Source organism: Anabas testudineus, chromosome 4 (genome assembly GCF_900324465.2).
Source record: "Anabas testudineus chromosome 4, fAnaTes1.2, whole genome shotgun sequence".
Classification (NCBI taxonomy): Eukaryota; Metazoa; Chordata; class Actinopteri; order Anabantiformes; family Anabantidae; genus Anabas; species Anabas testudineus.
In genome coordinates this window covers 23,317,722-23,343,472 of record NC_046613.1, presented here as the reverse complement: position 1 = coordinate 23,343,472, position 25,751 = coordinate 23,317,722, and the positions used below count along the sequence as shown (strand labels likewise).

The 25,751-nt window shown below is 40.9% G+C and overlaps 2 protein-coding genes across 5 annotated transcripts in view; one reads left to right on the top strand and one right to left on the bottom strand.

Annotated features, from left to right (window-relative positions):
- The first annotated feature begins 476 nt into the window (after positions 1-476).
- On the top strand, positions 477-7,829 carry LOC113152906 (interferon regulatory factor 4-like). Of its 2 annotated transcripts, XM_026346427.1 has the most exons (9): positions 477-610; positions 756-995; positions 1,463-1,649; positions 1,908-1,984; positions 2,729-2,873; positions 2,960-3,061; positions 3,815-4,201; positions 4,956-5,068; positions 6,257-7,829. In XM_026346427.1, exons 2-9 carry the CDS (start codon positions 798-800, stop codon positions 6,416-6,418), a joined length of 1,371 nt encoding a protein of 456 aa, XP_026202212.1. In that variant the 5' UTR covers positions 477-610; positions 756-797; the 3' UTR covers positions 6,419-7,829. The 2 variants fall into 2 exon arrangements, with proteins under 2 accessions (XP_026202212.1, XP_026202213.1); XM_026346428.1 differs by having other exon boundaries at positions 541-995.
- Positions 7,830-11,161: 3,332 nt separating this feature from the next.
- Positions 11,162-25,751, bottom strand: part of exoc2 (exocyst complex component 2) — a 40,111-nt gene continuing 25,521 nt past the window's right edge. The window contains exons 12-28 of one of the 3 annotated variants that reach the window (XM_026345630.1): positions 22,678-22,791; positions 22,160-22,284; positions 21,215-21,283; positions 20,943-21,100; positions 20,720-20,841; positions 19,562-19,623; positions 19,069-19,149; positions 18,595-18,654; positions 17,762-17,823; positions 17,585-17,657; positions 16,540-16,656; positions 14,377-14,518; positions 12,831-12,886; positions 12,524-12,646; positions 12,194-12,255; positions 11,790-11,849; positions 11,162-11,676 (exon numbers count right to left, since the gene is read on the bottom strand). In XM_026345630.1, coding sequence (XP_026201415.1) covers positions 11,583-11,676; positions 11,790-11,849; positions 12,194-12,255; positions 12,524-12,646; positions 12,831-12,886; positions 14,377-14,518; positions 16,540-16,656; positions 17,585-17,657; positions 17,762-17,823; positions 18,595-18,654; positions 19,069-19,149; positions 19,562-19,623; positions 20,720-20,841; positions 20,943-21,100; positions 21,215-21,283; positions 22,160-22,284; positions 22,678-22,791 — 1,580 coding nt within the window. In that variant the 3' untranslated portion in view covers positions 11,162-11,582. The remainder of the gene's footprint in view (positions 11,677-11,789; positions 11,850-12,193; positions 12,256-12,523; positions 12,647-12,830; positions 12,887-14,376; positions 14,519-16,539; positions 16,657-17,584; positions 17,658-17,761; positions 17,824-18,594; positions 18,655-19,068; positions 19,150-19,561; positions 19,624-20,719; positions 20,842-20,942; positions 21,101-21,214; positions 21,284-22,159; positions 22,285-22,677; positions 22,792-25,751) is intronic. The other 2 variants (XM_026345631.1, XM_026345632.1) reach the window with 2 other exon arrangements.

Genomic DNA, 25,751 nt, shown 5'->3' with positions numbered 1-25,751 from the left:
CAGAACCTTTATTTTAACTGAGTGTTTTATTTGACTTTAATGATCATTTTACATTAGATAGTTCCAGTTGGAGTGGAAACCCACTCTGTAATGTGTTTTTCTGTGATATTCCCATAACAGCTCGTCTCTAAAACGATGACACACCGTTTGTAACATCTTATCTGCTGCTCTGTTACTGTCTCTCTGCGGTATTATCACAGTTGTTCTATTTAATCTTCCAATGGGAACAAACGTGCGCTGATGTTTTTCTAGATCACTTCTACTGCAGGACCACTGCACAGTTACTTTTCGTAAGGCTTTATCATTTCAAAGAATTGTTTTTGTCGCAGTCCCATGATTTTCCACGTGTGCGGGTGTGTGACACTTCAGACTGACGCCGGTAGGGTTTCCCCTGTGTCTTACTGGAGATCGGCCGCTGTGTGCGCGCTGATAAGCTTCGCAGGAGAGAGAGAGAGAGCGCGGCAGCAGGTGCGTCCTCAGCATCCCCGGCTCTGTCTCCGCCCTCCCGCTGCTCGCTATAGGCTGCCAGGATTTAAGCGGGCCCGCCGTAATGATGAGGGCTTTCTGACACTGACTGATTTCAAAACTTGACGGGTTTCGAGTTTCACAGGTAAGACCACTCCGATCCGCTTCCAGGGCGCACGCAGCGCGCGTGGGAGAGCAGGGGGTTCGACCTTCAGCGGGCTGTGCTCGTGTCGGACAGACTGATCTCTGCTAAACTTTCCAAACACTCACAGCATCATATCACATTTCAGCACACGACAGTGGAGGTGTTGCACGTGTCTGTCTGAGCAGAGATGAACCCTGACTTGGATTACGGAGGCTCCGGGAGCAGCGGGAACGGGAAGCTGCGCCAGTGGCTCATCGAGCAGGTGGACTGCGGGAAATATCCCGGACTGGTGTGGGAGAACGACGAGAAGAGCATCTTCAGGATACCGTGGAAACACGCCGGGAAACAGGACTACAACCGGGATGAGGATGCCGCGCTTTTCAAGGTAAGAGACCTGCATCCTCCGGTGCGTGGTCAGACGTGAAAATGCGCCTTTTCAGAATAAAAGTAGTCCCAAAGTAGTTTCCCAGTCTTAAGCAGATTCGTATTTATCTAAAGCACAAATGTGAGAGATCAGAAGAACTTTTTATATGTCTAAGAGTTTTAATCACCCATTTCTAATCCAGCTGGTGCAAACGTACCAGCTCAGTCACGCATTTAAGAGTTGGTGTTTTATTGTCTTAAGTGTTTTTGTGAAGCAGAATATTCTCATCATTTAATCACCCGTTTGATTTAATTTAAAAATAATCAGCTATCATATACTTATATACTGTCCTGCTGTTGATAGATGCGATATAATAGAATCATTTGAGCTCCTAAATGCCTTTATTAAACTTCTATCTGCGGGCTGTAGTTAGACTCAGACCAGACTCCAGCCTGGTTTCTGACGTTTTACCGGTGACTTGTCTTCAGGCCTGGGCGCTGTTTAAAGGCAAGTTTCGGGAGGGCATCGACAAACCGGACCCTCCGACCTGGAAGACGCGGCTCCGCTGCGCCCTCAACAAGAGCAACGACTTTGAGGAACTTGTGGACCGGAGCCAGCTGGACATCTCCGACCCGTACAAAGTCTACCGCATCATCCCCGAGGGCGCCAAGAAAAGTCAGTATCTCCTCAGACATTTGGTTTATTTCAACATTACAGCTGCTGATTTGATGTCTACTTTACTTTAGTTGACAGTAAACTAAGCTTGGAAATTCTCTGAGTGTGTCTGAGTGTGACTGATAAAGGTCACAGACTTCTCGGTGCAGTAATGAGCGTTTGAAGAGTCAAACAACTAAACCACCAGTGAAGGTCATGGGCTTTTTTTCTGTGTGACACTTTCTTTGTTGAAGTGAACCTTTTGTTTCTTGTGTTCAGGACCCCGACAGGAGGACAGTCCTCTGAGTCCCATGAGCTACCCGGTGCACCCCTCCTACCCTGCCCTGCAGACTCAGGTGATTTTCATACACATGAAAATAAGCTGGGTGACTTAGGATCGAGAGGGAGGGAGAAACTGAGAGAGCCTGGGGTTAAATGTGCAGCACGAACATGGACGAGAAACCAATTGTGCATGCATGGCTTACTTCACACACTGCACAAGTGAAGGCTACAGATTCATGATGTGCATCCTAAACCTTCACCAGTGTCAGTCGGTGAAGAGTCTCAGTCGTCCAGGTGAAGTTATCTGGAAGTTGAGTCATAGCAACTGGACTTCCTTTTGTTAGGTCGAAACCTATCGCTACTCATCCAAGTAGCTTCTTCAGTCACTTCACTAGTGATGACTTCAGGTGCCCATTTGGGAACAGGATTTTTCTTGTTCATCTTTTTGAATTTTAAAATGTACTTTCCCTCATTTACCTGCAGATGTGTTACTTCTAGATTTATTAATTTTTTATATAAAAAATTCTCCACGTTAAAAAGAATATAATTCTACTATAATTAGCACACATAAACTTTTGTTATGAATATAGTTTAAATTCATTAAAGAGCAGCCACAGAGCTGATTATTAGATGATCATGAGAACACGTGTTTCAAAGAAATAGAGTCACAGTTTGGACAGATGTTAGTCACATTATGTCATATTTACAACTTCACACCTGGAGGCTTGAGTTCACCAGCAGCATGTGAATGCAACGCAGTAGCATTTCTCACAAGTGAAGTCCTCACATGCTGTGTTTGTGTTTGTCTCGGTCTGTAGATGTCACATACACAGTACATGCCCACACCAGAATGCAGCTGGAGAGATTACTGTCAGGAGCAGGCCTCTCTGACGGAGCTGCCCTTCACTCAGTGTCCCTGTCCCCCCCGCAGCCTGCCCTGGCAGGGCGCATCCATGGAGAATGGTACGCTCCTCTGTCTTCATAAATGCAGTAGATATTGTACATGTTCTGTTCTGGTTCTGGTGCTGAACTGTGTCTGTTCTTTACAGGGTACCAGCTCAGAGCCTCGATTTACTCGTACGGTCCTCCTGACAGCCAGCCTTCGCCTTTCACACTGGACGCCAGCATCAGATCAGCGGAAGCGCTCTCAGGTACAAAAATAAACACTTTCATTTCACCTTTTTCTCTGCACACTATGGAAACAGTGGGAGGGGGATCATGAGTCCAGACGACATCCTCAACTGAGCATTTGATGTGACTTCAATGTGGCTTCAGGTGACCAAACAGAAACACCTGGAAACGTCCATATGGTCGTATGAAATCACGTGGCTCAGATGTAACTGTGAAAGCGTGAAACAGATACTGAAATATGACAGAACCACGACTAAAAGACTGATTAAAGTCTACAGTTTGTTGCTGCCCCTACTGGTCAGGAAGCAGCTGCAGCTTTAATAGAAGCTGGAGGGTATAAGACATAAAGGTGAGCTTGTTGAAGGTGCTGGGGGTGATTTCAGTTTAAGACTAAAATGTGACTCGGTGATGTCTAATGGACGACTTTCTTTCTTCAAAACACTCACTGGGTGCTGACAGTCCTGCTGTAATTGCTAAAATTTTGAAATGACACAATTCTTCTAACACAACAACCATCATCACAGTTTGGCACTCGTCTAGTTTTAGTATTTACCCACAACATAAACAAGAACACAAAGCTAATCCGGTGCACGTTAATTGAACTAGACGCAAGAGTCACTTTAATCATTTCATCAAATCATTCGGGAGATTTGGACTTTTCACAGTAGTTGGAGCAGCAGATGTTTGGTGTGGACTCAACACTACACTGAGAAACATGTTATTATTATTATTATTATTGACTTTTTACATGGATTCTTTTTTCCTCCGTCCAGATTTCCGCCTGCACGTATCTGTGTATTTCCAGGACCTTTTGATCAGGGAGGTGACCACTTCCACTTCGGAGGGCTGCCACATCACTCCGTGCCCCCCAGACGAGAAGCACTACCTGCAGTCTGGAAGGCCTGAGGTGATCCCCCTCCCCGTGGACAGCCTCTCACCCGTGCATGCACAGAGAAGGGCAGACGAGTGTCCCCCGAGTCCCTCGTCCCTCCTGGACAGGGGAGTGTTAGTGTGGATGCGAGCAGACGGACTCTACGCTCAGCGACAGTGTCAGAGCAGAGTGTACTGGCAGGGAGGACTGTCTCCCTACGGGGAGAAGTTCAACAAGTTGGAGAGGGAGGTCCCCACCAAACTGTTCCACACACAGGACTACCTCACAGGTGAGACAGCAAATCCTACATTAACTAGAACAAGCATCAGTTGCACAACTCCTCTGCATGATGCATTTCAGTGTTGATGGACGTACACAATAATTAGAAACTAAACGAAGCTTCCTGTGTTCTCACCTGGACTGAGAGTATTCAGATACTTCCTGTGAAGAAGTGCTTTCAGTAAAATGACATAACACCTACAAAACCTCTGATTCACAAGTAGCTGAAGAACCTTCCCTCAAATTTAACAGGAACTATCTGATAAAGTGTAAGAACAGTTATCAAAAAAGAAAACAATGGAAATTCTGTTATACTGATTATAAAACCTTCCATAAACTGTACAAAGTGAATGTGGAAATGAGGAGAGAGAGGTTTCTGTTCATGAGCTGTATGTGAGGGACTCATCATTTACTGTAAATCTCTCTACACGAATGTCTTCTAAGAACAAAACTGAAGAAAAACAAAAGCCCCTGAACATCAACACAACTGTGACAGTTTAAGTAATATTTCATGATAAGGTGACAATCACAGGACCACACAGCCACATCATCCCGCCCACATGCTAAGACAACCCCAGCTGTGTAAGACTGACAGCTAATTGTATTTGCATACATTGTGTGACCAGGACTTTCCATTCGAATCACCCCAAATGTCATAGCATTTCAGGTGAAATTCTTCTGAAATCATTTGAATGTGCCCATTCACTCATCTTTTGATATCCAAGCTAATAGTGAGGCTTTGTTTTCCACTTTCTAACCAACAGAGATCCAGAGTTACGGGCTCCATGGTCGGCCACTGCCTCGTTTCCAGGTCCTGCTGCATTTTGGAGATGAGTGTCTGGACCCACAGAGGCAAAGACGGACCCTCACTGTCCAGGTGTGCATACTGTAATATTACTATTTGCATACTGTTTAATGAGCCCTGCTGTAGTTTCCCAGTGCTTATTCCTGGAATCCAGATGTTGAGAAACAAAATGTGAAGGTCTGAGTTCAACTCAGCATCATAGTTCACAAAATCAAAAGTAAAGACTGAAAGACTGAAAGTAAAGTCCTGAAATTTTAAAGTATTCAAAAGTGAAAAATAGGATTTGAAAGTTAAAAACTAAGATTTGAAAGTCTGTCAGTACTTCTTCATAAGGTTCAAACACTAGCCACTTCCAGACCTCTAGATCTCCACCCACATGTGGGAGTTTTTGGACGTTTAGATAAAAAATGAAGTGGAACGTCAGGTTCATTTAACACTGAATGAATCTAAATCTGCTGCATTAGATGCAGAAACAGCCCAAACAAACAGGCTCAGAGATTACTCATTACTGTGTCTGCTGTTGTTTTCATGTTATTTCTGCTGGGGAGGGCGGTTATTATATCAAACCAGCCAGTAGCTACTGAAGTCTTCAGTCTTACAAGCTCTGCTCACTAGAACTAGATGTTTTTCATGTAAATCGATTTTTGTTTCATTGGTTCCAGCTTCTACATTGTGATGTTTTCCAGTTTTTCTGTCTTATTTCATAGTAAACATACTAATTTTAGGTTTAGCAATTTGAGGTGGCAGTAGCTCAGCTGCTGGAGCAGTTGTCCACGTACCCCAGTGTCAGTGCCAACCAACCAATGGGATCAATAAAGTTTTGATGCCGTTGCCTTGAACATTTAGTTGAATTATTTTGGGGTCTGAGCTATGATTTAGTCGAATATCATGAGTTCTGATACATTTCATTGAGAACGAGCAGAGTTTTATCTTTTCAGATCTTTTCAACTTTGTCAAATTTCCATAAGATGGTTTAGAAAACTTTGAATTCACAATAACAAAAAACAAAGTCATCACTTACTAAGTCTTTTTCCCCTGAGCTTTCCACCACATCTCACTGTCACTTTCAGTGGTTGGAGTTTATCACAACAACAGATCCTTGTGACCACAGTTGTTTAATCTACATGACGATTTACCAAAGCTCTGTAAATGGCCACTGACACCGAAGATTTGGGAAAATCGTGATGCTAAAAAGTTTGAAATCCTGTTTTTCCCTTTCCGAGCCTTTTTACTGACCTGGCTGATTTTGCTGTCCCGCAGGTGGAGCCGCTGTTTGCCAGGCAGCTCCTGTACTACGCCCAGCAGTCAGGCGGCCACTACTACCGCAGCTACGAGCACCCGGGGGTCACGGACCACATAAACGCCTCTGAGGACTACCAGAGAGCCATCACACACCATCACAGCAGCAGCCTGCAGGAGTGAACTGTTCGGGTTCAAGTGACTGTTGAAAACCTTCAGATGCACCGATGAGCTTTCACACAGGAGACCGGGAGATAAAACTGGATCTGCTGGAAAAAGGACAAACTCGGGCAGTGTTCAAATGAAATGATGGACATTTAGCAATTGCTGTTTGCCCTGTACGGGTCTGTGCGAGTGCGGCTGAAAACAAATTTGCCATTTTTCTTTTCCTTTACTACTACTTTACTTTTAGGGGTCAATAAATACTTTCCATACTTACTATGCAAACAAAACTGACAGCTTAGGTGATTGTACTGTAGAAAACTGTAAGGAACCTTTTTGTGCCTTTAATACTTTGACATTTTGGTAAATAGAGTTATTCACTTAAAGGAAAAGATTGATCCCACTTGTAGCAGCTGGTTAGCTTAGCAAAAAGACTGAAAAGACAATTACCGTAATGTAGCACATAAAAGCTAAATTTGTACAAAGCCCTACGCAGCATAGCGTGCTAATGCATGGACTTCAGGAAAGATGGAGGACTGTGTTGCAGTCTTTATGCTAAGCTAGGCTAATCGACTGCTGTTGAAGCTTTTGAAGCTTCTGTGTAGTGTCAACTTTTTTCTGCAGTGCTTTGCAGGAAAGCAAACGTCTTTGCTTTGTTGCATTAGTTTGACATTTCCCAAAATATCAAATTATTCTTTCTTTTCCATTTTATACATGTACATAACTTAGATTTTTCTGTTGCTAGGAGACACTATCACCAGCATGGAGTAAATTATGAATGACGTCTTGTGCCTGGCTGTGAGGGAAACTCAGGGAACTCATTTTTGATAAGCTTTTTGAACTCAATTTAGTACGAAATAGTTCAGTCACATCATGTATTTTTATAAATTTAAAGTCTCACGAGTGACATCTGAGAAAGAATGAATGTTTGGAGCTTTTTATGTCTTTAAAATGCACAAAAAACACAATAAACGGCATAAGTGTAAAGTGTGACGACCTATGTTCATACCCGTGCAAGCTCGACAAGCAGCGCCAGTACTATGTGTGCGTGTCGGAGCAGGAAGTGTGGTTCAGATGCAGGATGAGGCTGGTTAATCAAAGGCCTCGTTATCACAAACAATGTGATGACATCACGAGGGGAGGAAGAGGTCGGCCACGCTTTCCGCGCTGCGCTGGAGAGAAAGCTTTCCTGGCTTCTACTCACAGATTACAGTATTGTTTCCACTTTCATGGAAAACAATCACAAAGAAAACCCACAAATACATTTGTCACCACCGTGAAATTTACAAGAAGAGCAAGGAAGATGTCATCTCCTGATAAGGCGGCTTTAGAAAAACAACTCACACTTACTTTGAAAACCACAGTCTACTGCATTTTCAGCAGGAAGAGGCCTTCTGAGTTTAATATTGTCCCCAACAGAGCCGACAGACTGTCAGCAGTGCATCTCAACTAATGCTAATAACTTCCATTGATTAATAAGGTTTCATCAAATCCTGATATCACACACTGTATTTTATATATAAATTATGTATATTAAAATTGACTCTTTAATGAATTCGTCAACTGACCATTTTAGCAGTACACACACATCACGTGTCGTATAAACTTTCACATATTTCATGCCTGATATCATATTTCTCTCTACGATGGACACAGGCTGTATTTTACTTTGACGCTGATATACTCTGTCCGGCTGTTCGAAACATTCTCCAGATCATCAAAAGTGAATTAATCTGCGGTTAAACTAGTCCCCAAATACAGTGACAGGTCACATTTTTCAGAAACTGAACTGTGTATTCGACCCGTATGACTGAGAGTCTTGTATATTTGAGAACCCTTCAAATCTCGAGTGCCACAGACAGGGCAGGAAAGCAGAGAGCAAACTGTGACACTCAAACATCTGCCAGTGACTAACTATTTCCAGGGCCATTCAGCTGATACAGATACAGTTTTTCCAGTTTTTGTTTTTTACTCTCAACTAGCTGAACTCAGAAGTTGCTGTAGTCTTGTTTTTGTCTGAAGAAAACCACATCAGTAATTCAAACAGGGTGCCTCGCTGCAGACCCACTTTACTGTAACACTGAAGTAGAAAATCTATCGTTTTTAAATCTGACGTTTTAGAAAATGATAAATTCAAATATCAGGGTCATTTTATCCATCGACAATCAATAAGTTATTTGAACGTTTAACATTTGTTGTTGAAATATTGCACCTATGACTTAAAATCCATTTAAGTCATAGTATTTATCTGCCTCCAACTAGTGAAGTTGCACTTTACGTGCACGTTTGTCCAGACTCTTATTCTAATGGGTTTATGAACGAGTCCAAGTGGAAGTTTGATCTTCACAAGTGCAGGATGGACGTACAACCTGAAAACACAAAACTTCTGTCACCAGTGTGGAGGCATAAAGGCCAACACTTCCCTATTTAACAGTATAATGCTTTTACCTGTAAATGTCAGGACAGTTGAAGTGATACGCCTCAAAAAAAGGGAGGGGTGTGTAGGGCAAAGCCTCAAACGCCACACATATTTCCAGTGTGAAATCTGCGTACCATTCTTACTAATCTCCTTCCTGTTTTTTCAGTCCAGATGCACAACATCTGTCTGATAAACATGTGACGCTTCCTCAAGGTGAGCACAGTCGAATTTTCTCTGATGAATCAAATGTCTCCAACCTTTTAATTACCCACTCATGGTAAATTAAAAAAAATCATATCAAAGCCTTGATGTGTTGTTGTGTTTTTACAGCTCTTGCCATCTTGTCTCCTGAATGGAACAGAGTACTGGTGAATAAAAATAAAAAACTCCCCCTCCTCACCTCTGTTACTGTAAACACAGAGCTGGTGGAGAACGGATAAGGCTTCGAGCTTTGATCTTATTTTGTGAATGAATCCGTGGGAGGACAGAGAGCTAAGTTTAGAACACAGAGAATCAAAACATCTCCTGCCTGCTCTGCATGGCTTTCCCCTTCATATCGATGGGAAATAGACAGAAAAAGAACCTCTGAGATGTATGAATGAGACCTGAACGCCATGAGAGAACATATACAGGTGTAGCCTGACTGAGTTTTAATGCTGCTACAACAACAGCAGCATTCACACATTGTCCTCACTCAACCCCTAATGTCATGTAAAGATTTCTCATGTGAGCTGTGGGCGTTTCGGTGTCTGTCTCTGCCAGAGTGACTAGACCTACCACAATCATATCGTTCTCTTTCTAAGGCCCTACTCCCACAGCCGTAATCACACTTTCTGTTGTCACCATCCTTCTTTTGCCTTTTGCAGTTCGCTGCCCTGAATAACGGCCTACGCCTGTCCCCACCCAGCATACGCCCTGTGATTACTCTCCTCCCTGAGAGCTAGACGCTGACATACCAGACAGTGAGTGAAATGGTGAGCTGGAGCTCCAGAGATGAATGGATTAACCCGCTTTAAACCATAGTATATACAAAGTGCAAATATGCACAATAGCAAAATGGTTCACTGGAGTTTGACACATATACATGCAAATGCGTCTAGGTGGGGACACTCATAAGTGAGTGTTTTGCAGATATTTCACAGGCCTGAAAACAAGAACATCAGAACAACTTCATCAGCAGCTCTGCTCTTTGTGAAGCTTTTAAATTCATTTGTGAATCCACGTATGGAAAGTCTGTTTGATCAAACAGATACTGTACATACAAGTGTAGTTTAGACAGATCACTCAGGGACTTTGTATTGTGCAGATTTGCACAATGCAATTCAACATCTGTACATGTCTGTAGAGTTTTACACTTTGAAATCAAACAAAACAATTTAGATTTCCACAGAAACTCTGGGTTTAACTGCCAGTAAGAGATGACATTAGACTGACTGCCTGCACCAAGAAGAATCATCAACTGTTTGTTGGTTAGTTCGCAGAATTGCTAAAAAATAAAGTTACGGGTTAGGAACTAACTGTGTTAGTACTCCTGATGTTTTGGTGAGTGAGGATTTTTAGTCATGAAGTCGAAACGTTTCAATATGAATTCAAGAAGTTTCATCAGTCTGTCGAGACCTTAAATTAATCCCCCAGGGTGGTTTCACTTCTTGGACCTGGACAGGATCGTTAGGTGGACAGTGATTGTTAATTGTGACCTTCCATTTTACTGGGTATAGATGATGAATTGGTTTTCACACCACTTATTCTATCTTCTCTGTCCAAAATGTGTCCATCAAATGAAGGTACACAGCCTGTTCTGGTCCAGAGGTGTTGCTCCTCACGTCTTCTTGTTTAGTTTTCTAAAGTAGAGCTCTGGACACTCTTCACTGGACTCATTGGACTGCGTGTAGTAGATTGCTCACATTGCGTTTTGGAGTCTGGTCTTTCGGTCCTGAGGGTTTTGTAAATGTAAATAGTAACGTGCAGCTCCCATATTCTTTGCAAATGAAGAACATCATAATTAATGTGCAGCCCAACCTGAAGTTCTACTGTAAGCAGCCATTTGAAGTCACTTCATCTGAATTTACAGAAATGACTTCAAAGTCACAGATAATCAGCAGACGAAGAACTATCAGGTTAAATATTGAGCCAAACGGGGAAGACACCAAGAAATACTCTGAATAATGAGAAGTTTAAAAACTTAAAGCTCCACGATCAACTGGTCGGTGGATGAGGATCATCTGATGTGGTTACAAGCTCAGAAAAAAGCTGGACATTGGTTTGGGATTGTTTTGTCAAATGCCAAATCTGATTTTACAGAAACAACCTTATTCATACACATAAATACAACATACGGCTCTTAACAGTATGTTGAAGCACTTTATTCTGATGAGGCACAGTACAAAGCATGAGCAGTAACATTAGATCTTGTGGACACTAAACCAGAGCAGAGATAGTGTTGACCCAGAACCTTCCTAAGACAAGCAGGTTAGCCATTTGCACACCGACTGTTAGGAACATGAGTGGCCAAACTTGATTTGCATAACCAACATAACTGGGACTGTCCTGCACAGTAACAGTGAAATCAACTCATTTAGTGTGAAGATTAGATGAACAGACATTTGGGCTCATTTAGTGAAGCAGAAATTGAAAGTGTCACTGAAAAAATAGTGATGAGTAAACATTCAAGTGATAACTAACGAGATATATATAGTTTAAGTTCATTAGATGATTCCACATAGATAAGAAGTGAAGACGGTGCAGTTTAGCATTTGTCAGAGCAGTTTATCTCTTGATAGGCTGGACGGAGGAGGGCTGGAAGCAGGTGAGCTGGAGCTGCATGCTGCTCTTAAACTTGTTCAACAGCTCTTCCAGTAACCTGGTGGAAAAGAGAAACACACATGAATCATTATAAATTAATCTTTAAATCATGAATCAAATACCAAAAGGTCTCAATCCCTTTTATTAGTAATGAACCAGTATGATACTCACTTCTTATCGGCTCCGCTCTGTAACAGAGGCAGAGCATCCAAAGCCAGTTTGAAGCTGGCACTAGAACGAGACAGTTAAGGTTTGCTTAACTTTTATTGACAGCAAAAACCAGAAAATACAGTTCAGTGAGAGTCTATGTATGTTTCCAGGCATGCATACTGATCTACCCACATGAACACATACCTGTAAGCGCACACACATACACACACCACAGTGCGTGCACACAGCAGAACCAGATTACTTTCACTTCCTTTCTATAACCCACCAAGTAACATAAATAGGGATTGTAGGGAGGGATGTGTGACTGCTAAGATTTATGTCTGACATTCGCTACCATAAATCACTGGGCACATATACGAGTTCCCATCTGTGGCACTGTGTGAATGTGTGTGTGCTGCACTTACTTGCTTTCAGTGTTTAGGTATGCGGCTATGGCATCTCTAAGAGCACAGAGTTCAAGTCGAGCCTGAGGACAATGCAAGGTGGTAGTGGTGGAGGTGGTGTTGGTGGTGGTGGTGGAGTCGAGGGTTACAAAAAGGGGCAGAGAGAACAGAGCCGAAGACACAACATGAACACCTTCAACTGTCAGCAGTTGGTAGTTTAAACTGAAATATGGCATTATCAGAAACGACAGGAAAATCCCCTCCAAGTGTTGGGGTCGAATTATGAGTCAGGGTCTTATTATGAGTGAGTAAATGCCCTATAACGGCGTGTATGTGCTCCTGTGAACGTACCTGCAGGGCTCCATTTTTGCTGAAGGAGGACACACATTGCATAAGACGACACATCTCATCTGCAACTGACTCAACAATTTTTGATAAAACCCGAGGCACCAGATCCTTAGAGACTGTGAAGACCTGAGACAGAGAAGTTGGTGATAAAGAATAAGGCAGAGGAGGAAAAGGCAAAACAACAAAAACAAAACTGTGTCAGTGCAGCATTTAAGAAAAGGGCAAAGCACAAAGAACAAGAGAAGTGTGTGTGTGTGTGTGTGTGTGTGTGTGTGTGTGTGTGTGTGTGAGGTGTGTTGGTTGTTTGTACCTCAGCATGAACTGTGATGATGTTAACCAGAGCTTCCTTTAGGTAGTTCCTTACACCTGTGGGAAAAAAGAGAAAAAAAAACATTAATCAAAACATCACGTATACGCAAAGTAGAACTTGAAGATTTGAAACCCTGTGTAGCCGCATGTCAGGTGCAAACAACAGCGGTGGAAGAAACTGCAAAATGCAATAAAGTGAGAATTCTGATAGGTGTAATGTGCAGCTCACATCAGTTGCACTGGAAAGTAATGATGTGTAATACAGCCAGAAGAACAGTAACTAGGATGGTCAACCTTGGATGTGAACGTGAAATGCTGCATTTGTGCAGGACGGTATCCTGAGTGGCTGTAAACAAGTGTTTAATCGATAATGAACAGGTTGTTTTGATGCATGTGAGAATCTACACACATGTTTATAGGGTTTACCATCAAGACTATTCACGATTAACAACGTCCAGAGAGAAGTAAAGTACACACTGTGCACACTAAAAGCAAATAATTCACTATACTACTGGTTACATCAGGTCTAAACGACAACAGCTTTGTGTCATCATGTTTTTTAAGTAAGTGGTTCTTCAGTGAAACGTCCATAGTCTTGATGACTGATGTACATAATAAACAATTTATCTGAACCACTGTCATTTGTGCTGAAATGTGACTAAGCGATAAGTCTACATTACTCATTATACATTACTCAATTATTAATATTTACTTGATCTTATGATGAATAATAAATGCCACCCAGAAACTGCTATGTAACACATTTATAGTAAACAAAACAGCACAATTTGAGGCAGTAGAGACCACAGTTAAAGTAACATTTAATAAAACAGTGAAACAACCAAAAGCAACAGGCTGAAAGTACTGAAACTGGAATTTTAATGTCTTGCAGCACCCACACGCTAACATGAGTCCCACACAGAAAGTGCAACAAGTGAAAGTATCATATCCTAGAACTGTGGTTAGTGTCCATACGGTTCCTCTTTCACATGTAGCCCAAACACACAAACTTTCAGCGGCACAAACAAACTAACTTTCGATCAATGCTGCCTTTTAAAACTGTGTAATAAGCCGCTGGCCATCTGAAAACTCACACACACACACACACACGCTGTGACAAGTTGCTTCACATCCTGTGCTAAGGTAAACCACATATACGCATTTAAGTTTCACCTGGGTTTGGGGTGCATCTGGTGAGCAAAAAGTCAAACTAAACTCATATACAAACATTGCTGCACACCCACAGTTAAACACAAAGGCCATGAGACGTGTCAGAGGGACCAATAGAACGTTCTCAGCGGTGTTTACAGTAATGCATCAAAGAACCGTACTTTACACATGACACATGACACATGGAAACCACAACAACACAGATCAGAACAGATATTTCGAGCTCTAATTTCATAACATTACTGGGGTCAGTTAGTGGTTACGGTGGGTGATTTCCCCCCCATTGTCTCAGCCTGACATACCAACTTTTATCACTGTGATAAAGAAGGAGAGCGAACAGAGCTAAAACTTTTCAGTGTGCCTCTGCTCTTTAGTACCTGTAGGTGTTTGGCAGTCTCTCCAGTCAAAGTATCCAGCGTAGATGCCGGGTTCCAGAGAACCTGCAATCGGATCAGCCCGTCTCTCGATGTAGGCTTCAAACAGTTTTCTGTCCAGCTCCCGTACAGCATCTACACTGGCCTGGCAGGACAAACACACATCTTTTTACAACAAAAAACATACTAAGTACAGTATATAATACCTTTTAGCAGGCTGTACACTTTAATGTATGAATTCCTAGACACAGTAGGCACTGCCACACATTATTGAACAATCCGATCAAGACCACAACATCTGACTATACAATCTAAATTATATATATATATAAAGCCGGAATGTCTGCTGTCTGTGTTGCTAATGTATGAAATATACATACAGCAATGCTTAAGTGTTTGTGAACCCTTTAGCATTTTCTTTATTTCTGCATAAATATGCCCTAAAACATTATCTGCACAACAGCTTGGAGGGTTGTTGGTTGCATGAGCTGCCTACTTCAGCTCCAACATTTTATTAGGCCTTTCCAAAACATTGCACTTCATTCACTTCATTCACTTCTGCTTTAACCCTCTTTTGTTAGTTCAGGATCCTTTATGATCCATAAAGGACAATCTGCTCGACAGACAATTAGTGCTGAATCCAAACTTTTTAATTAAATACTTATGAATCTCTTTCCAGCCTTGTGATTCCCAGTTTCCCAGACATTGACTGAAACACGTGACTCTAATTTTGATTTAATATAAACTGAGAATCCAAGTGTTTCACATAGTTTTACCACACAAATATTTAAAATGTTATCTATTTACACAAATAGAGAAAACTCTGAAGGATTCACAAACTTGTCATTACTCTTGTCTGCACATCATCGGGTGAGTTGTTTTTGTTTAGTTGGATGTATATAATTGTGTCTTGGAAACTACTGATAACCTGAGTGAGTTCCTTTTTCGTTTAGCAGCTCAGGTAAATTCTAATTCTGAAATCCACCAAATCCACAATTTGATGAAAATATCAAGATTGAAATAAAATTATTTTCCAGAACTAATATTTACGATAACACTACAACTATTGATTATTTGTATCCACTCTTAAAACATTGCTGTGGCCTCTCACTTTGGTCTTGGCTGAAATCTCAACACCTGCCATGAAAATTTGTCCAAACATTTCTCAGATAATCTGCTGCTACAGTTCTGCTGCTACAGAATTTCACAGGGTGGGTCTTCAAATTGCTTTAATGCCAATATCCAAAAAGGCTTGATTTAGAGTAATATATGAAAGAAACAAGCATAAATACTAAAGTGATTGAAACAAATAGCTATCTGGTAGCTGGTATTCAACCTTCAACAGTTTCAATGAATAATGTTCAATACTTAACTTAACTGATGAGTCTTTTCTGTATTAATCACTGTTTATACAATGACAAATGTATAAAACTTCATATAGTTAATATTTAATGTGTCTACTCATATTATCAGATGATATGCAGATTGGAACATGTTATTTCTTCTGTGCTGTTTCACAAGAAAAGCTGTGGAAATGTTTACAAACCTACAGCACTTTATAATACTTATAAACCATACAGTGAGATGTCTGGTTTCTGAGAGTCATGTTTATGGCTTTGTTAATATCTGAAGATTAAAATCTAGAAAAACTGTCACCCACTGTTGCTTTCTAGATATTATTGAGATAACAGAAGTAGTCTAAATCATTCTTTCAAAGAAAACGTTCACCTGTTTTTACAGGAAAACCAACCGAACACTTCTTTGCTTTGTGATTCAGCCATTAGTCATTGTGTGCAGCTCTGTGTGAGTGTGTGTGTGAGTGAGTGAGTGAGTGAGTGAATATGTGTGTGTAGCTCTGTGTGGGTGTGTGTGTGTGTGTGTGTGTGTGTGTGTGTGTGTGTATGTGAGAAGAAGAGTAAGGATTTCTATTTGGGACTGAAGAGATGACCTTTACGTTATTTTTAAAGAAAAGAGTCATATCTCTGCTCAGAAGAGTGTAAGGGACATTTAGCATGTCTGATCTGGTTTGTTGTTAGTGACAACAAACACGCCACACTTCTCATCAACAGTCTGAAACAGAGCTCAGTGTCGTTTCCTTTATCGCACGTCCTTACGATTAGCTGCGCAGTGGTTAAGAAATAAGAACAGATGGAGTCCACTACTAACTCTTGTGATCTTCTCCGTCCCCGTGAAGCCATGTTTCTCAAAGTGATCGGCCAGGTTCAGGAAGGTGCGTCTCTCCAGGTAATGGCAGTTACTGAGGATGATCAGCAGACGCTGCTCCTGCATAAACAAGAACATGTATTTACTGGCCTCTACTTATTCCCCTCATAATGTCTAACTTTGAGGAGAGGACTGGTGAGATTTGACCATTACGTTGTGAATGTGAGGGCCAGAGAAAAACAACAAACTTAGAAAAATGTGCTTACTTTTCAAAACATTCACAGTTATTCACATGCCCTCACTTTCTAAAATGTCGTCACAAACAAAAAAGTACAAAGCCATTAACATAAAAAGATTAACACAAACTAAATAGCACGAGCACACAAACTCTGCTAAGAGTAATGACAGAATGGTTAACCTACATTTTGACAACCACAACTGATGTTGTCATTGGCACCAGCATTTGTTTCTTGCACTCTACTAAACCAAGACTGCAGACCTACAGACAAGATAAGAAACTTCACTGGGCAGATGTAACTGACTGCTATCTAGCAATGATCAGTCCGGTACCATCCTAGTTTCTATGTGGTGGTTTCTACTTTGCCAACTGGCCAAACACATTTTATACCATTTACACCAGTCTTAACTCTGGTCAGCTGCACTCAGTTAATTCTGGCTGCCTCACCCCTGTTTCTCATATTTGGGTCTGGGGAAACCCCATCTGCACCTTGCTCCATTTCCCTTTACCAGAAGCACTCTACACCCTGCTCTTCCTCCTCCTCATCCTCCTCCTCCCCTGCGTTTAACCCCCCTCACCAACATCTCAAACTAGTTACAGGAAATGAGGACATATATGCTTCTTGTCCACAACCAGGAAACAGCCTGATAACATTTCGTGGTTTGAATGAGTGAGACACATGTTTGTCTAGTTGGGTAAAGAAGAGAGCCCACGCTTCACTGACAGTGGCAGTCACCAGATGTAGGACTTCAGCTGTAATAACCCTGAACACATTAAAGGAAACAATAAAAAAGAAAACATCATGCTTACAGATGTTGGACTGAAGCTCTCTTGAACATTGGTGAACCGATCTGGAGAGGACAAGTCCACTGCAATGCTGCTGCACACACAAGAGGTTTTAAAATGTATTTAAAAAAAAAAAAAAAAAAGAAATCACACACACAATAATCAAAGATACTAGTCCACAGAAACCACCCAGAAACTTACGGAGCAGCATCAATGTGTCCATCTGTCTTAGCACTCAGCTTCTCCAAGCAGTTGACAAAAACCTGAGTTAAACAAACAGACATGTTGTAAAACAGACATCAGCATGATGCGATTATATTCTTGAGTGGGGGGTGTCAAAGTTCACCTGTGACATCAATTAATGTTTCGTTTTGACCTGATTTTATTATATTGATCAGTTTGTTTTTATGCTGATGTGTAGCAAAACACTACTCATCTCTTTCTCCACATTAAATATTGTCTCTATTCACTCCAGATTTAGATCTCAGGTAAACTGATACAAAGTGAGTTGTTCCTAGTGGACAGTGAATATACAGTAAGGTATCACATTAGTGCAAGGTAATTCTTCTTTAGCGCCCACATAATAAAGTAACAACAGTCTTGCATGTCACACTGTGGGAGATGGGGTAGATAAAATCTTAATGAGAATCCATCAGACTGCAAAACTATGATGTAAATTAAGACAAATTAAGAGTAAGAGATACAGAACTTTGCCATTTCCTGATTGAAATGTAAGAAAACAATGAATTTGAAGACAACTTGCAACTTCATGCACTGGTCCCAAACAATTTATGATTTGTGATGATGTCTCTGGCCTCTAAAACTCTGTAACTGGCCTTCTATGTACTTGTTACAGCACAATCTGTGACAAAATAATGTAATTGATGACAGAGGTGATAATGTGACAATCATGAGAGAAATGTGATACAGCCTAAAACAGGATCCAGTACATTTACAACTAAAACTACAGATGACCTCTGTAGTATGTTGAATGGGTTCAGTTGTCTAGATTTCATGAGCATGAGGGATCTTACCTTCATGATGCTCACACTCAGCTCTGCAGCCTGATCCTGGACCTGATCCAACTGTAACACCTGATAACAAGGACACAAGATCATGCATCAAAAGAAAATACAGTTTTTTTTAGGCATTAAATTAATCCAAAAAACCAGTACTACCATGAGGAGTCTATGTTAAACAATGCAGTACTAATACTAGCTAGCAGCGGATGAAGAGTGTAGTGGTAAGATCACTGCCCTCAGTTTGATTACATTTGTTTTGTTTAACACAACTATTTGCAATAAATGACTTCATCCTCTGCATCTGTCGCACCCTAAATATGTGCAATGTGTAAGTAACATGCAATAAATGAAGTATGAGATTCTCAAACCAAACATATATGTTGTGATTGTAACTAGTTTTCTCACAACTGCAAACCTATAAATATTGGGCCTAAAATCCTTTAGTATACTTTATTTGCATTGCAAAGAGTGCAACAATTCTCTTACATTAATCTCTCCTGGTTTAATTTCCAGTGGCTCTTTGAACGACTGCAGCATCTGGACCACACACTGCTCAAACTGTGAAGGCTGCAAACACAGACCAATGTCACAAACAGAACTCGTTAACACAGATCACAAACATGGGCCATATTAATCTATTCTGTTTCAATTTTTAAGTCTTAAAAAACATTAACACATTACCCCAACCAAAACCTAATTCTAACCCTAAAACCTAGTCTTAAACACCCTTCTCACTGTGCGAGTGTGTCCTCACAATACAAACACACACACAATCTTGTACATAGCATTTTAGGGAGGACATTCTCCACAAGCTCATTCACTGCACTATGAACAAGGACTGCACATCTACACATCTTGCTGAAAACTGAATATGCAAAGTGCAATGCTGATATTGATCTGTTGAGAAAAAACGTGGGGTATGTCTGTCTGTCTCATTCTGAACCATCAAGTACTGCTTGACACAACAGTGCATCCTTACCAGGCTAGTGATTCCCTCATTATCTACAACCCAGTCCTCTTTCTCAGCAAGCCTCTTGACATCTGAGAGCATAAAAAGCACAAACATGAGTTAAGAGAAATGGCAATCACTTGAAACCTCTCTGCTGTCTATTAAATTTCAAAACTAAAAAGTCTTTCTACATATGAAGTGTGATCACTTTCAGACAAGGTTATTATACATAAAATATAAACAGAATAAAGAGTTTCTGAGGGTAAACCACAATGTGATATAAAATCAAACTCTTTCTGCCCAGACCACAATTTGAGTCTAAGTGTGGGGAAAAGTTAAGCGAAAACCAGTCACTCTTCTCAAAATGACCATACCTAACCACAAGTGAAACTGAGCATGTCTGGTTTTAGTCTCATAACACTTTCTCCATTACTACCTTAGAAGTTATATGAGGTAAAAGTGACCGTTAAGGATACTGACCATCAATTATTCACTAAACAGATAGCTGTCTTTATTATCTCTCTTAGATCTTTGCAAATAAATAATGTTGATAAAGCCTGTGTGTCAATAGGAAAATACTTAGTTAAAGTGTGATCAGAAAAAAATTTAATGGATCCTGCTTTAATTGTTTGTTTTTACAGCATAGAATAATAATAATAATCCTAGGATTCACAGAAAATGATATACAGTAGATCCTGCTCTCTGTTCATGCAGTTTTAATTTAAAAAAAAAAATCTCAGTTTTTCCCAAAGCCATTCTACAAATAATGTGTATCCAGTATGTGTTATGTACTAATTATTATAGTAGTATTTCGACAGTTAGTATGTAAGAAATATTGTACTTTATCATTTTAACCCACAGGAAATGATACACTACATGCACCAACGGATGCCAATCAAACTGCGATTTCAGAATGAGTGCCAATTAAACTCACAAGAGACAGAAAAATGTGTTTGCTTTGATAATTACAATAATGTTCTGCAAAACATTCCAGTTATGCAGTTTTTGAGTAGATCTAGTGTTAACACAGCAACTCTACAAACAGTATTTTAAACCTGTTTTTTACTAATTAAAAATCAGATGAATGCATCTAAAAACATTTTTAATCAAGGCAATAACCTTGTGTATCATGTTTAGACCTTGTTCTATCTATTATTGAGTACATCTGCACACAGAGTCCTCTCTCACCTTCTGTAGTGTGCAGCAGAGTTATCATGAGACAGTGAACTCTCAAGTCCAGCAACAGATCCTGGATCACCTGCAGCAAATCATTTGGGATCTCCAACGCTAACAAAGCCTCATAACAAGCCCTGGATGAGAGACAGAGGGAGGTCACCACTATAATGTATAATCAGCATTAAGTCGAAACTTCTCACACATTATTAACCTAAATACAAACTAAATGCCGAACCGGACAGTGTGGATGATTTGTGTATGCCAGGCTCCAGAGATCTCCGCTTTGTTCTCCCAGCCTCCATAAAAACTCAGCTCCTGCTGTGGCAGTGTGGTGGGGAGGATAGCCCCCCGAATAAGCTTCACAAGACGATGGGTCAACTCCTCGATCATTTTCTATAAAACAAGCAGCATATGCACAAACAACAGTTATGAAACATCTGTAAAAAAACAACAACGTAACAACAACGACAACAACTGATCTAAACAGAACTGTGAAAGACTACTTACTTTAAAGTCATTCTGTCTCTGTCTGGCATTTTTCTTGGATTTCTCCACCTGCCCAGATTTCTCTCCAGTCTGCAAGGGAAAAAGGAAATGCTTGATATAATGCGAAGGCATCATCTTTCAATGACTTTTGTTCAAAATTAGACTAAGAGCTTAAATAATTGAATAATAATGCCTTAAATCAGATCAACTGAACATGGGAAACATTGTTTGATGATTTCTCAGTTTTTATCATCTAGTGAAAAACAGTACTAATCGCTTTTAATAGGAAAAAACTGAATATACCACTTCAAGTCCATTTGAACTATTAGTGTTTTGATTATTCCCCAATGTTAACGTTGAAGTGTCAGTATGCCAACTTTCTGAACTTTTCACTAAGCGGCTGGTTAGTGTAGTGGTAAGATCCATGTGGGAGACTGGAGTTTGAATCCCATCTGTGGCCTACCTCCAGTAGGGGTCCTTAGTCAAGACCTCCTTATGCTTACCCTGCCTACACTTGTAAGTTGCTTTAGATAAAAGCATCTGCCAAATGACTAAGTGTAAGTAACTGCACTGCTGTTGTAAGGACTCTGCCAACCAGTGAAGTTGCCATTTACATGTTTACCTGTCCAGACTCATATTCTTTTGTTTTTGCGCACAATTGGATGTTTGTGTCAAATGTGATAAAATTCCTCAGACGTTTCTGAGATATATTTGTTAAGAATAGGACGTACATGAGATCACAGTGACCTTACCATTTGACCACCAAAATCTAATAAGTTCATCACTGAGTCCAAGTGGATAAAGTGCCAAATTTTGATTTTATTTACTAGGATGGAGACATGAATCTAAGGGTCTAGAAAAACCCCAAATAATTTATAACTGCTTGAAGATTCAAGTGACCTGACTATTTGAGTGTATTGTCTAAGGTATTTTTGTTTTAACAGCATGAGCTTCTCTGGTATTTACCTCACTAAAAAGACTTCCATTAACATAAGAGATCCAAAGCTTCCAGAAGTTCGGCAGCTGACCAATCACCACATCGGACAGCTTCTCCACAAACTGCACCTGCTGTGGGGTTTCAAAGTGCCACGCTGGAACAAAGATACACAAACAATAACTGACTGACACTTAATACTCATCTACAGCTGTAGAGGAAAACTGATGGTGTGTGATAGCACGTGCAACTGAGTTTAAAATGTCAGAATGCTTTAGTAATTCAAAGAATCACAGAATAAAGGACTGAGCTTCCTGGCACAGCAGGCTCCAGTTGTTTGTCTTTTGTTTGTGCTTTTACCACATAAAATGATGTATAGAGATTCACCACAATTCCCTTATACTATATAATGTGATTCCCCTAAACACCGTACATGGCAAAAGTGTCACACACACAAAAACAAATACACACTCAGAGTGCAGCTTACACAGGGAAGCCCCTCTCAAGCACAAAGTGTGTGGGAGAGTCTGTGAAGTGGTGTGGTACTCACTACTGGATCGTGGTGTTCGCAGACTGCCCCCTCTCTTCAAAGACGCAGTGTGACTGAGCCTGCCGAGGGCCGACGAACGGGTATCCCCCTCCAGGTCCAAAGCTCCGACACCCACTGTCAGACATAATGAAAGAGGAGGGAGGGGGGGGAATAGAGATGAGAAATGAATTGGGGGAAAAAGAAACACATACTCGAGATATCAAATAATCAAATAAGTCATTTCATAATTCCACATTCCTCAATAAGCTCAGCAGGCTTTCACACCAAACAATCCTTCCTCAGTCCTCTCTGCCTTTCTTTATTTGTGTTCTGATCCATCTGACCCACAGCTGAGAGAATGTCCTGTTGTTTCCAGGGTGAGGAAACAGAGCTGTGGGCTTTGCGAGGTCTGGGGTGAAGTGGGTTTACATGAGCCACTCTGGCCTTCAGTTCCATTTGAAATCTAGGAAAGCAGCAGGATTCCACTAGATGGCAACAGGGAGCTGTGCTGCAGCAGTGAATGAAAAGTTCTTGTACAGCCACAAACTCCAGTCTTACATAGTGAGATAACTTTGGTGCAGTGTGAGATAACTTAAGGATAAGAAAAGAAGGGGTGAAAGTTAACAAGCAGGAATGAAAGTGAAACACTGCAGTTATGAGAGGGGATCAAACTTACTACAATGAAAATGAAACAAGTTTGTGCAACGCTGCAATACGCCTACATATAGTTTGTCTAAACGAAGAGAGACGGATGGCCACATTTCCAAAACATATGTCTGACACACATAGAGAAAAGTATACTGGTGAGTCATAGGCTGAATGTAGTGTGTAAGCAAGTATTGAGAAATCCCCAAGCAGAGGAGCAAATGTGGTCGCGATGGCCATGTACACAACACAGCAATCCAGCCTAGAAAATGCAAGGAAATTCTCAATTGAGTCAGATTATCTGTAAACAGATGGAGGTTTCTCACATCATGGACACAAACACACACACAGTCAAAGGCCCACATACACACACAGCCCATATAAAGCTGTTTGCTGATTCTTTTGCTGTGGTGTTTTCCACTTAATACAGAGACGAGAGCTGCTGTTGTTACAGGTGTCAGACGAATCCCAGGACCCCACAGAACGCACAAGTAAATGTGTGCATCCAACAGTTTAAACTAGACCCAGAGTGTGCACGTATGCTCAGCAGTTTTGTGTGTTTTGCTTGTTTTCTTGCTAAAAATCTGAAGGTTAAAATATAGGAACCTTAGTGTATGCGTGTTAAAGACACAGAGACAATGTCTGTTACTTCTGCTCACTTCCTCATGTCGTCTGAGTTCCTGTTCGCTCAGGGGTCACTGACTGACACCCACACACCCACACACACACACACACACACACACCCACACACACCCACACACACACCCCCACACACACACACACACACACACACACACACACACACACACACACACACACACACACACACACTACTACAAATTCCTGTTTAAACATAGTATAATGCTCAAGAGAAACAATATAGGACTATTTGTCTTTCAGATTTTTTAGATTTTCATCCTAATTTTGTAAATTGCTGTTATCTACTACAATATACTGATCATATTTTATGATAAACAAAATCTGCGTCAAAAGATGAGAAATTACATCTGTTAACAGGAAAAAAATAAAACAATTAATTTAGACTACATAAATTAATGTAATGTTGCTTGTATTTTTCAATTTTTATTTTTAAGTCTTTTCAACCTTTTTATTTCTTATTTATTTCTTCTTTAATCAGAAACACTGTTAACGTAAGATATTTGATTAACATACTAACTGAAGTGTGAATAATGAGTGGTACCGACTGAGCCTAAAATCACATCCGCATGTTTCCCCATCAAATGCATGAACACCAGAATCCCTTTAATTGTTCACTGACGAACTTATTTTCCTGTGAACAAAATTTGCTGCTAATTGTATTGACATTGGCAGATAAAGGGCTGTTCAGAAAATAAGAGTACTGCAGTTTATAATTGAATCAGGCAGAGTCAAATTGCAGCACCAGAGCATGATGAGGGTGTTTAGACATACGGAAGCAACTTGCACTGCTATGCACGGCAATGCTTTCTAACAAGGAAAACATGAAAACCAGATTCAGGCTTTTGTTCCAACAAAGATGGATGGATCCATTTCATATTTAAGGCAATTTCTAGGCTAATTAATGGAACCAAAACTACACCAGAACGACCTCTGGCCCCTTGTTCTGAACTAGGAAACACAAGAGACGGAGAAAATGACATCAGTTACTGCAGACATGGCCAATCCATCACAGTGAAATAATCCCTGCCACGTGTGATGCTGACAATAGCATAAAAGATGGCTTATGAATACGCAGAGATGGTAAATGTGCTACGTGGAGGAAGAGGAGGCAGCCAGCTGAGGGGCTGGCTGTGAGGTACCTACAAAGGGGATCCTGGTTATATGAGAGGAGGGGTAAGGGTGGGAGGGAGTGGAAGGAAGACTGGGGTCGGGGGAACATGGTGGATGTGGTTTTATCACGGTGGCTGTTCAAGGGCTGCCTGGGTGGAGGGATGTTTCAGGAGGCACGAGTTTCATACTTGGGCGAGAGGTGAGCAGCGAACACTGGGGATGGTAAATAGCTACCAGGTGTGTGTGAGGGGAAGAGGCAAACAGTGTGCAGGCAGAAGGGACAGGAGACAACTGTCTGTGGGAAACAACAAGAGCAAAAATGACAGAAGAAAGGCTGAAGAATTGTGTGATCCTGTCTGTGTTTTTCTTCACTGTGTATATGAAGAGTCTTCTCATCAGAAAAACTCCAGAGACTCCATCATTTGTTTAAAAACTTAAAGCGTAATCTGTACCCTGTGGTGTTTTTGAGCAGTAGCTGTGCTGCTTTGATGAGGTCCCTGTTTTGTTTGTACTGTGTGCACTACAAAGCCCCCCCAAAAAACACTTAGCTTCTGGTGCAGCGGTCAAAGACAGTATTGCAAACCAAATGATATTGAATTGAATTTTCCTATACACATCTGTGACAAAAGAAAATCAGGTGAAACAGAATAAATGAGTGAATTAATTGATTTGTTATTCTG